This window comes from Microtus oregoni, unplaced genomic scaffold, assembly GCF_018167655.1.
Source record: "Microtus oregoni isolate MIOR12 unplaced genomic scaffold, Mior012 000049F_ref0000343, whole genome shotgun sequence".
NCBI lineage: Eukaryota > Metazoa > Chordata > Mammalia > Rodentia > Cricetidae > Microtus > Microtus oregoni.
The window spans coordinates 13,310,314-13,322,544 of NW_024543223.1; the positions used below are offsets into that span (position 1 = coordinate 13,310,314).

Genomic DNA, 12,231 nt, shown 5'->3' on the forward strand with positions numbered 1-12,231 from the left:
GATGTGGCAGGGCGGATGCTAGCAGATGTGGCAGGGCAGATGCTGAGGAGCCAATTCTAGCATGCTTCTTTCAAACACTGACACAAGTCCTCAGGGAGCCAGGGTAAATTCATCAATAGCAGTTAGTACTTTGATCTACAGGAAAAGCCAAAATGGGTCTGAAATATGTTGCACCTTAACTAGACTATTTAAAAACCAAAGTATCATCTTGAATGTGATTCCCATATAACACAAGTACATGCTGACACCGTGACATTAAGATCCTTGTCAAATGTAAACAGCTTCATGTAAGAAGATATACTAATGGTCTATGACCAACATGCAGCCTATCCTTTCAAAACCAAAAACACAACTTTTTTTTTTATCATTTAGGACAAGAGTTAACTAAACATAATTAATTCAGCCCTAGTATTTATAAACTAGAAATAAGTTCTACACAATGAGACACCCATTCTATCAAATACAATAGTAATAGTTACTAAAAGAAATTCAGCGACCTTTTTAAAAAAAGATTACAAAATTGAATTTATTGAGTTTCACACAAGATGCACTTATAAAATTAGTACTGAATGCCATTATGACAGAAGTGAGTATCATCCACACTCTGAACAGCATCTGCAAAGGAAATGCATTCTTCAGAAAATAACACAGAAACACAAAGTCCAAGTGGAACTGAAAGATACATGTAGGCCATATTCTTGTTCTGATCAGGGCTGCGTTTGGCAAAGCTTTCTCCACACTGCTGCTAGTTGCAATGGACACTTTGATAGTAAAAAGACTATTTTAAAAGTGGGGCCCCACTGAAACACACACAAAATAAATGACAAAGTTCATTTTAAGCTTAAAACTGCTTCCTGGTTTTACAAGGCATGTATAACATCTCCAACAGCTTTAGATTCTGTTAGTGCAAATCATTAGAAACCCTCCTGTATTTTAAATGCATAAGCCAAAGCATCAAAACTAGTTTTCTATTTATCCAGGATACAGGCACACCATCTAAAACTTGCCATCTGTGCCTCAAGTGTTTGCATGAGAGCAGTTTCACAAGTGAGACAGTAAAGGAAATGCAGTTAAGATACCATCTTCTGGACAGTTCAGAAAGCAGAAGTGGTCAATTTTCTTTTAAAGAGAAGTGCAGAAAAGGTTCTCAAGATAAAATTGGGGTGGTGAGAACTTGCCCTTGGATGATACCAACAAATAATGAAGCAGGAACAGCATCTTCATCTCAAACAAAAACCCCAAAGCACCTTTTGGTTGCTATTCCCAGTGTCCACAGTGTAGTACCCTCTCCTATCCCAGTACCCTTTACAGTCATGTGAGGGACTGTCCCAGCAAAGGCACCCACCGTCCCCTTCCCTGATAGAACACAGAGCCATGGAAGGACAAATGCATTCTACGAGCCCGGCAAGGTGATGCTGCTCAACCCGTTGTGAATACTTTAAAAGTGTTACTCAACCAGGTGGTGGTGGCGCATGCCTTTAATACCAGCACTGGGGAGGCAGAGGCAGGCGGATCTCTGTGAGTTCAAGGCCAGCCTGGTCTACAAGAGCTAGTTCCAGGACAGGTTCCAAAGCTACACAGAGAAACCTTGTCTTGAAAAAACCAAATAAACAAAATGTTGCTCAAAACAAAAACCAATAAACTGGCATGTTGATGGCAACCACTTTGATTTTGTGTATCAACAGCTTTTCAGCCAATTCACCACCAAATCTTTCGATTTGCAATAACTGATGCAGCTTTAAAATGAAACCGGGTAAGCACACCTTACAGCTGACACTGCTCTGTGTGTTCATTACAGACTGCCTTTTACTGTGTCACCGTCATTAGGTTCCACACGGCTCACACTGCTCCGAGAGTAACTGAGACAGTTACACATGACCTTCATGAAGTAAACGGGGCCGAGAGCTCTGTTTCCTATAAGATGCTGTTATTCACCATGTATTTATGTAGGCTTTTATTTTGCTTATTAGTTCAGATGTATTGCCAAGGATGACTCTGGTGGTAAGAACATTTATCTGGACTTATATTTAATAATTTTTTTTAGTGCTTTGGCAGGTGAAGTCAAGTTTGGAGAGAGTTTGTGAAACTGTATGAGGCCGGAAAGATAACCACGGTAAAAGCTTCACAGTTTCCCAGGGATGTCCTTATACTGACGAGGCCTTGAGGAAAATCCACCATTCAGGAAGCCCAGGCTGACGAAGCAAAGGAGCTCCTGCGGTCTCTGGCTTGGTGCCATAAGCGCCGCTGCTGTTGGCCAAGCAGGAGGAAGTATTTGTCTTCCATCAGCATTCCAGTCGAGGCCAGGAGCCGGCGCTGTTCCGTGATCTGCCCTTTTGCCAGGCCACATTACTGGAAGAAAGATACTAAGATTTGCTTGCCATTAATAATTTAAGTTTTTAAATAAATATTAAATGCCATTTTTAGCAAGTGTGTCCTGGCGGACCAGCATTTGTGGTCCCAGGGCCCGGCATCTTCACCTCATCAGCCACAACCTCAGTCAATCCGGTTCCCACAGATTGTGAACCTGTCTATCTCTAGCAAATCTTTCTTTGAGGATCTGTGTTTTAATTCAGAGTTCTCCTGTGTTATGTCCTTCTCATCACCATCTGGGGTTGTCAGAAACTGATCGGAATTGCTGGTCACAAGTAAGGGTATGACGTTTTCTTTCTGATGGACAGGCTGGCTGGTGGCGGAAGTGGACAGGTTCTCTTCTGTGGAAAGGCCTGTGGGAAAGCAGATCTATGGATTAGGAGATGACTCAGCCACAGAAAACGCTTATCAAACACCATGTTTTCAGGGGTGATGAAAAGTATCTGTTTTCTTTCTCTTAGATAAACAAATGAAAACTAAAAGCATACTGTGTAAGCTGTAATTCATAATAAAGTTCTGAGGCTAGTCATACTCCGTACATCCAAAATTTTGTGCACACCCATAGGTAATACTACCACCTAACTCTGGAAAGATCCTCCCTGTCTTTATAGTTCCCTCTTACATGGCCACAAACCAACAGAACTATTGCTTGAGTGAAAAACAGCACTTGTTCCTCACTTCATACTAAGGGCTAAGTAGGCCCTAAACACTGGCTCATCTCAGACCAGCATCATCACCTGCAGAAAGCCCCCACCTCCTCGTCCTAGCCCAGGAATTTAGAAGCCTGGCTTAGAAGGCAGCTGAGCGAGACCGGGACCCACTGACCTCTGATTTAAAATTTACTCCCTTCCCCTTTCCTTCTCCCAGGTGCTGTGGACTGGACCCAGGACTTCATGCTTGCTAAGTTAAGTGTTCAACCACTGAGCTAACATCCTCAACCCCATTCAATGCCCCTCCCTAGCCCAATTTGATCCTTTTAAAGAAGCTTTAAATTAGAGTGAGCTGTAGATAAACTGCCACTATCTAAGATGCAACCTGGTAAGTTCTGCCATGTGTGCAGTCCTGCTGAGACCCTGTCATCTGTAACTCTGAGAAGGTGAAGAGCTAAGCCTGTCTTCAGGGTTGACTTCCACCCCTCTTCAGAGCCTGAGTTCAACAACCCCTGAACCATCTCTAGCTTGTAGTCTCTTGCCCTCTAGGGCACCCTTCACAGACACTCCTCTTACGTGTACTTCATGTGACACGACATGACCCCTCATCTGATGGCCATCCTCCATTAGACTAAGGACATGACTAACTTCTCGATGTAAGTAAGAGAATGCAGGATGATGCACCTGCACCTTCGCAACACTGACAGAGCTCAGGGTTCTCACAGCAACGTACAATCTAAAACTTGAGCTTCCACCTTAGCTTGAGAAAACACACAGGAACATGACCTTGCTTCAGACCCTGCACCAGCTGGTTTCCTTTACTCTCTCTGGATCAAGCTTTACACTCTCCAGCATGGTTGGGCGCTGTCTGGATGCACTGGCCTCCTCTCCCTTTCAAGTCTAAGTCAAGAGCCTTCAGAGAGTGACAGGGCCCGGTGGTATGGGGAGGTACGGTCCTCCTAGGCCTCAGACCAAGTCAGCCCTGACCAGCACAGCAGCTACCAGGCTCGTGTTATCCTCTGAACACCAAAGTCTTTCACTGGCTGTGTTTGCAGCGCTTCCCATTCCTGACTGCAATCACTGTGCCTGACACAGGCTCTGCCTATTGTTGTTCTTCCCTCCTCCCACTAGTCAGATCCAGTTCACCCTACTGCATCCCCGTGTGTTGATATGTAATAGGTGCTTAATAACCACCACCAGAACAGTGGGCTAGCCAATGAGAAACAGCGCTGGGCCAGGGGTATCTGTCCTAGACTAGAACTATTACAGGACCCAACAGTGACGCGGAATGAAGCGCGTCTCTAAAACCACTTAGCCTTGGCTGAGCAGCGATTTACTCAGAAGAATTCAGATGACCTCTGAAGCCAATGTACCTTGAGTGGACTTGCCCTTGCTCTGGGATTTACTGGAGGGTTTGCCGGGAGTGCTGGCTGGAGGAGGATTAAACAGCTTCTCTTCCATCTTGGCTTCCTTCACATATTGACATGACTTGCCCAACAGCACAATGCTGTTAAGTACTTTCAGGGAGATCAACCTTAGACAGAGAACAGAGTTGTGGGAATTGATCTAAAGCCAACCTCCTAGCCTGCTTCTGGGATGCAGAACAGGGTGAGGGGAGCTTGACTGGTGAACATGAGTTCCTTGTACAAAGTTTGAGTTTCCCAAGGCTTTATCACAAAGGAAGACTTCTGATACATTCTAATTCATGAGAAATTCTATCAGTCAGCAGCTCTTCCTAGTATAGATAAGCCAACATGTATTCTTGTATCGTGAAACAGGTAGATGCAGGTGAGCAAGAAATAAAAGATGATTTTTAATTCCCTATGTGGCATCCAGTCTATTATTAGCCATTTGCTCTACGTACATCGTCTGTACCTCCTCACTGTGCAGAAATGACGCCCTATTTACAGGGTTGTGGTAGAGGCAAAGTGGGAGCAAGAAGAGGGATCTGGGGCCAGTGTGTGAGTGGAGTCCTTTATGGATGTGGGCAGAATCCTCCAGAGCTGATCACAAAGAAGAGGACTGGGAGAGGCTCAGAGCCATGCTCAGTACAAAGGCCTGCTCTGCTTATCTGCGCGCCACCTGTTCCTCTGGAGGTCCTCAGGGCTGCATGCTCCCACTGGCAGGCATTCTGCAGCACTTCTGCCCATGCACCCCACATAAGTCAGTTCAGCTATGGATTTCCCAGATTTCTTTTTGGGCAAAGTCTCAGAACTCAGACGAGCTCTTTATTTTAGTTCACTTCTTGAAAAATCGAACGATGGCAAAATAACATTTGACATTTATGGTTATTATAAATTAAACTGTTTACTTCCTGCTTGTGTTTCCCAACCAGAAATGTTAAGCTAGTTGGGATCAACAAATTCACAAAAGGTTCAGCTGATATTATTAGGCTGATAAGGCACAGGTCCAGTGTGCTGAATATTAAGCTTGGAAAGCACACAGGAAAATCAAAGGTGTTTATGAATATGGAAAAGCTAGCACAGCGAAAGACCCTTCTCCCCCACCTCCCCACCAAAAAAAGTATGGGTAGAATACAGATCTTGAACAAAAAGACCTTATTGTAAACTTTTGGTTAAAGATTTAATCTTAAGTACATAGAATAGGAAAAATATTTTTGGATGCAATTAGCTTCTATTACATTTTACAGTTATACATAGTTTTCTGTAAAATCTAAACATATTCAAGAATAGTCACTCTTACCCAAAATAGAAGAGGATGACACAGGCATAGGACAGGATTCCTTGCACTTTAATTGAGCTTGTTACAACTCTGATGAGCTAGCCAGAAACAAACCAAAACACACAAAAAACACAGACAAAACACAACCACAGATTAGTTAATATTTTAAAACTTTTTCTTCCTTATTTTAATATTTTAGAGTATACTTGCATCTAGGTCGAAGGGCTTGGGTCTAGATTTTCCAATTCATTGGCAATCTGCCTCCTATGGCATCTGTGGTGGCGTGGGTTTACGCAGGCAAATCCAGCATGCAGTGCAGCTGCCACAGACTCTCAGGGCCTCACATGGCCTACTTCACTGACTGTGCTTTTGCTTACACCTAACAGAGCTGTGGGAAACTCAACCCATAAGGTCTGTCTGTCGAAGCTCGTCTAATTCTTGCTGGAGGAGAAAATACTGGCTGGACATTTTTCTCATTCCTGCTTTTTTCCTGTCCGTTGTTCAAATTCTTTAAGAGCACTCAGTAACTTGTAGGGACTATAGGGCAAAGGAAGACTTACACTGTTTAGGAAACTGAGCACACAATTAATTACTTAAAAGCCATGAAGCTCTGTCTCCTTGGCTAATTATGGCTAACACCTAGTTTCTTATGCAACAGAAGTATTATCCCTGGAAGCCTGTTGAATGAATCTGGTGGGAGCAGCTGAGAAAAAACATTTACACATTAGAGGTGCAGGTCCTGGAAGTGGCTACATGGAAATGAAGCAGAGATAACTGGCCTCACCCAGTAATGCCAAGATTCTATTGTGATGCCTTAAATATAATCAAAATGTTACCATTAAAAGGTACAATAGGAATGAGATATGAGAATGGACTGCCATGTGTTCAATCAAGCGTCACTGTGAGAAAACCACCATGGAGCCCTGTACCTGTGTGGGCCACAGCCTCTAGGAGAGAAAGGGCTACTACCATTTAACTAATTCTTTTATTAAAAAACACTTGCACAAGCTAGATTTATCCTCATGACTGAATATGTAATTTTTCTAATACCAGGAAATACAAGTAGAAAAATTTGATATGCTATTGTTTTTCAGTTTCTTTAACTTTCACTAAATAACCTTTGAAATCTGAGTTTCTCCAAAATTTTAGGAGTTCCTTTTCTAAAGCAAAAGAAATTTGTTTTATTATATCATAAGCAACTAAAACCATAACAATGTTTAGGATATGGTTATCTATTAAGTTGTTGAAATTTAAGATTAAGCCTATCATCAACCACCATCTAAAAATGTTGGATAAAATCTAAATACAGCTGCTATGACTTCCAGTTTCTTGTTAGTTGACCTGGACACAACTGCCTTCAGGTCTTTTCATGTTCTGATGCTGGATTCAGTAGTGCGGAAGGTGTAAGTAACCACACTGCAATGCTCAGACCTGCTTGCCACTCACGCTCTGCAGTCTGCATTTCTTTCCTAGGCATAAATTCCCAGCATTAGATCGATGGCATCTAGCACATCACTATCAAAGTGCCCTCTAGAAACAAGACGAGTTGTGCTGCCACCTCCATGTTCCAGTAGCCAGAGCAAAGTGCCCACTTTCGGGTATATCTCCAATAGAGAAGAAAATTCTTTACTTAATGGATAAAAAAAGAATAGCCTCATTGTTAGAAAAACTATTTGGATAAGCAGTTCCTTGATGTCACTTTTCTGCTGGATAGCTCAAAATCCAAAGGAATAATGATTTTAGAATTTAAGACAAACTCTTCTTTCGGGTTACTTATAATTTTTTGAAATACAAAGACTTGTTGAAACAAACTTACTGATAATACATACTGATGTTTTATGATGATGGCTATCTCATTATGAAAACAAAAAAGCATGAACTTACTAAGACAGCTAGTGGGAGAGGAATAAATCCCATCCTCCGTGCTACCGAGTCACTGTAGTCTGTATATGCCTGCAGAGAAAGGTGAAAAGGACTCAGTTGGTTTAATCAGTAAACGCTTTGAGCAGGAGCAGTGTGAAAAGAAGAGAATATGACACCTGCCCTGTAACTAAACAGAAGGATGCAGGAACCTAAACTATCACAACACATTTCAAATAAGAAATTATATCATTGCTACACTCTTTCAGAGATACAGTATTTAATGTTATTGCTGTATAAATAGTCAATGTCTAGAAAAAGATAAGTTTAAGTGTTTTATCTCTAGTACATTTAACTACTGGGGAGTTAATTTCAGACAACACTTTAATGAAATGCTTACATTTTTCTGCCGGCTACTAACAAGGTCAAAAGCAAGGCTGGCTCTATATTCGCTGTAGACCTGAAGGCAAATAAGAAAAAAAGTAAGATGTAGTCTAGAACATATACACAGTGGAAAGGTTTAGACTCTAGATAAAAATGCTTGCTAACTGCTCAGGGACAGAAGCAAGATGCTAACGAGCAGCCTGACACCCACAGCTTGAGGAAGATAGTCTAAGCTGTCCTGAGGATTTGCTTCAAAGAGGAGCAGCAGCCAATGACTATCATTCCCAGAGTTTAGAAGTTACAGGGATGTGGTTGTTTGAAGCAGTGCTATATTAAAAAAAAATAATTCTTAAAATAAGTTTTTATAAAATAAGTTTTATAATCGTGTATTCAACCACAATAATAACAAAAGGATGGCGATAGCGAGGGAGACAGAAATGGACTGGACCTTATCAGAGTCATGGTAGCAGCTACTGGGGAGCATCACAACTATATTCTCACTAAAAATGGCATGAATCAAACCTTTACTATTAATTTCAGGTATTGAGAAAATGACCCTATGAAAGAGAACCACCCTGTATTGAAGAAGCCAAGAGAGAAAATTTATGAATTCATTTTTGATTCCTGCTTTGCTGAAAGGACAGAAACATGCTTCAAGCATTTAGAAAACAGAAATAGAATGTTACAACTGATATTCCATTCAGTTTTGAGGTAAACAATAAATAGGCTGTCAAAATACAACACAAGAAAATCAAGAAAGCTGTTGAGCCAATTCTCCATTTGGAACTAAGGCTGAGGCTGTGCCATGACACTCTCCACCTTCACGTATCTGGATAGTGATTTATAGGCACAGAACTATTTCTAAAGATCCTAGAGAGAATGATTACAACATAAAGCAAACTCTTTAAAGCTTTCTCAAGTGAGTTCAGAAGTAAAATGTTCAGCTTGTCTCCTAGGAGTTAGGTACCTGTTTATATTCAGAGAAAAAAAATTTTAAATAGGAAATATTTTGCAAATTAATCAAGGTTTTGATGTTTCTATTTTAAAAATAGATCTATTATGATTTTAATAACTCATAGATACAATAAAATAAAGGTTACACCTTTATGATAATACGGAGTCAAGGAAATATTAACTAGGAATTGCTAGAAATACATACATCTGCAGTGATGTCATTGAATTTGGTGATAAAGGCGTGCTTTACAATATCCACAGCAATTTCTGATGCGATCACCATACAGACATCAGGAAACAAGACCCAGAGATGATCTATAAAGCAGGGAAGAACCAGATAATTAGACCTCTTCATAAACAGAACCTGAACCTCAAGCTCCCAGCAATCTGGAACCTCCACCAGGGTGCACTGCAGTATTTTCAATCTTTAGTGGAGAACTAGCGTTCTTTAATCACAGCCTTCATTCCAGAGTCATCTTACCAAGTCAAAGGATAATTAATGCTTGTTCAGCAGTTTGTATTATCTTAGCACCGCTTTACACGCAGGCCAGAGTCCACCAGAACCTCTGGCCTGGGAGGAAACCTCCCACTGGAGAGGGTAAGTGGTGAAGCCCTTTCCTCCTTGATCACCGTGATCACTTAAAGATCTGGTTCATTATTTCAGAGCCACATAGACAAAACTTACTATATCCGCTTACTTTAACTGCTTACTTTTATAGCAAGAGACCTCAATTCAGTGCTACATAACTGATAAACACATCCACAGGCATCCTCCCTAGGCCCCAAACCATAGCTGAAGAGATATAAAGCAAAGATGTCTGGAAATGCTAGCAGGAGCTTACAGAAACTCAGCATGGACTCCTGGAGGGCAGGGCCGCCTACATGGCCAACACAGGGCAGTTTTTCTGAGTCTGGCAGAAGTTATGAGACTCTTAGAACTCTTAATACCAAATGCTGCCTGCCATCTCCTGTTATGTTCTTGGGCAAATTTTCTAAGCAACTAAATTCTAGTTTCCTCATCTACAAAATGAGAATAACAGAATGTTTACTTTTCATTACTATAAGATTTAACTGAGATACTGATATGCAACCATGTGCTTTCCATGCACAACAGTATTTTTGTTATTAGTTAACCTGGGCACAAAGGAAAAAGAATTAAAAAAAAACCCAGAAATATCAAAGCACAATGTCTAAAACTGAAAGCATCAAAGCATGGTGTTGGTTTGTCACTGTACAGTGGAGGTAAAGGAGACTTAAAGTATGATTATAGGAATTCACACATTCAGTCGTCAGATGGCTCAGGCCTTCCTTTGACATAATGATTCTGTTCCTTTGGGAATGATTCCATCTGGGCTCCCAGGGCCAGCCACACATAGACATTCTGTCTTTTGTGGTAACTGTGATGATCTTGTAAACACTATGCACCAAAAGCATCTAGGTAGGGGCCGGAGAAATGGCTCAGTGGGTAAAGGAATTTGCTAAGCTTGACCACTTGAGTTCATGTCCAAGAATTGCCACTGTGGAAGGAGTGAAGTGACTGTCACAAGCTGTTCTCTAACTGCATGAGTGTGCAAGTGAGCACTTGTACACACAGGCATGAGTGAGGACATGTGCGCACACATTTTGAAAGCATGTAGATAACTCAAAGTCAGGTGTTTTGCATGGGGGGCTTTCCCACTGTAAATCAAATGCCATTGAATCTACTCAGATTAGAACTTGCTAAGACCCACGACTTGACCTTACTGTAAGAAGGTAACCTTTGGAAATGTATTTCCAAACTCAGTATCACTTTATATGTGGCCCTGATTCTTAAATGTCCCTGAAAACAGGGCATGGGTCACGTAAGGAAGCAAGGGCTTCTTTTAGAGGCTTAGGACTTCCATAATGTTGGAAGTAACATAAGAAATATGAAACACTGCCTGTTCCATTAAGAACAAACTGTACATTAAGAAAAAAAGCTTGACAAAGATCTGAGCTATCTGAGCAAGTTTTGCACTGCAATCACCTTCTACTCCATTAGCTTGTGAGTCCTGCGCATTTCTTAGCACTTTAAGCTGCATAGGGCTGGGCCACTTGTCTGGGATGGGACATAGCAGTGCCTAGTTGCTAACCAAACAGGTGAATATTTGTGTAATTCTGACAACTTTTTGTCAGCCAGGATCAGGAGTGAATATAAGCAACACAATTACTGATTCACCCTATTTCTAAAATTCACCCCATTTAAACAATGATAAATGCGAGGAAGATCAAAGGCTCCAGTCTTAACGGGAACCAGAGTAACCACATAGCCCACTCCAACAGAGAGCCCTGAGCTGCTGTGCTTGGTGGAGTATGCTTATCCACACACATCTGCAGAGATGACAGGGGTCTGATGAGAAATGACAGCACCCTACTCCATCTGGAAGAGCCATTTCTAACACATAAACCCTGGTACAGACAGTCCCTCCAGCACTGACTTCATTCTATGGAAAAGAAGAATTTTTTTAATTTATTTTTTATTTTTTAGTTTTTTTTAAAACTAAAAAAGATAGGGTTTTCTCTGTGTAGTCCTGACTGTCCTAGAACTTGCTCTGTAGAACTCAGAGATCCATCTGCCTCTGCATCCTAAGTGTTGGGATTAAAGGCATGTGTCATTACTACCCAGCCTTGGTTTATTTTAAAAGTAAACTTTACAGGATACCATATGTGATTCAAGAGGCACTTACCTGGATTCCAAGAAAACTGTTCCATGTTTCTTAAGCACACTATTAGCAAGAGCACATAATTTGTGAATCGTTCCTTAATATCTAAAAAAAAAAAGGAGAAAGAGATTGAACATTAAGTGCTAAAATATATTAAATAGGGAAATAATTAAAATAATTTTATTAAAACATCTGTTAAAAAATAAAGTGTTTTTTGGAACTCTTTTAGATACCAAAATTCACAGTGCTCAAGTCCTTCAGACAAAACACTGCACTATCTATCTGGACATAATCTATCACCTTCTGTCATATGCTCGAAGTCATCTCCATCCTTAATAATATTTGATACAACTTAAGAACAATGTATAAAGTTGTTATGATACAACATTACGTAGGGAGCAGGGACAAGAAAGTCTTCACATGTTTAATGCAGATGTGACTTCTGTTTAGAATTTCCTACAGCCATAGAGGACTCACAGCTGAATGTGTGTGTGCACTTGTGCGCACACATGTGTGCACACATGTGCACATATCCCCATCTGTGCAAACCATTACTTCATTTCCCAACATATTTCTAGTATGCAAATTTTATAAAAAATTAAAATGTTCAAATTGAGTCATTAAATGCCTCCAACAGTCTTTGGGAATAT

At 40.9% G+C, this 12,231-nt stretch overlaps 1 protein-coding gene across 1 annotated transcript in view; it reads right to left on the reverse strand.

Moving 5' to 3' along the window:
- Positions 1 to 498: 498 nt before the first annotated feature.
- The window catches only part of Tapt1 (transmembrane anterior posterior transformation 1), a 48,140-nt gene continuing 36,407 nt past the window's right edge, over positions 499 to 12,231 (reverse strand). The window contains exons 8-14 of the mRNA XM_041636386.1: positions 11,606 to 11,686; positions 9,106 to 9,215; positions 7,963 to 8,022; positions 7,587 to 7,655; positions 5,724 to 5,800; positions 4,394 to 4,554; positions 499 to 2,723 (exon numbers count right to left, since the gene is read on the reverse strand). Of these exons, the coding sequence (XP_041492320.1) occupies positions 2,494 to 2,723; positions 4,394 to 4,554; positions 5,724 to 5,800; positions 7,587 to 7,655; positions 7,963 to 8,022; positions 9,106 to 9,215; positions 11,606 to 11,686 (788 nt within the window). The 3' untranslated portion in view covers positions 499 to 2,493. The remainder of the gene's footprint in view (positions 2,724 to 4,393; positions 4,555 to 5,723; positions 5,801 to 7,586; positions 7,656 to 7,962; positions 8,023 to 9,105; positions 9,216 to 11,605; positions 11,687 to 12,231) is intronic.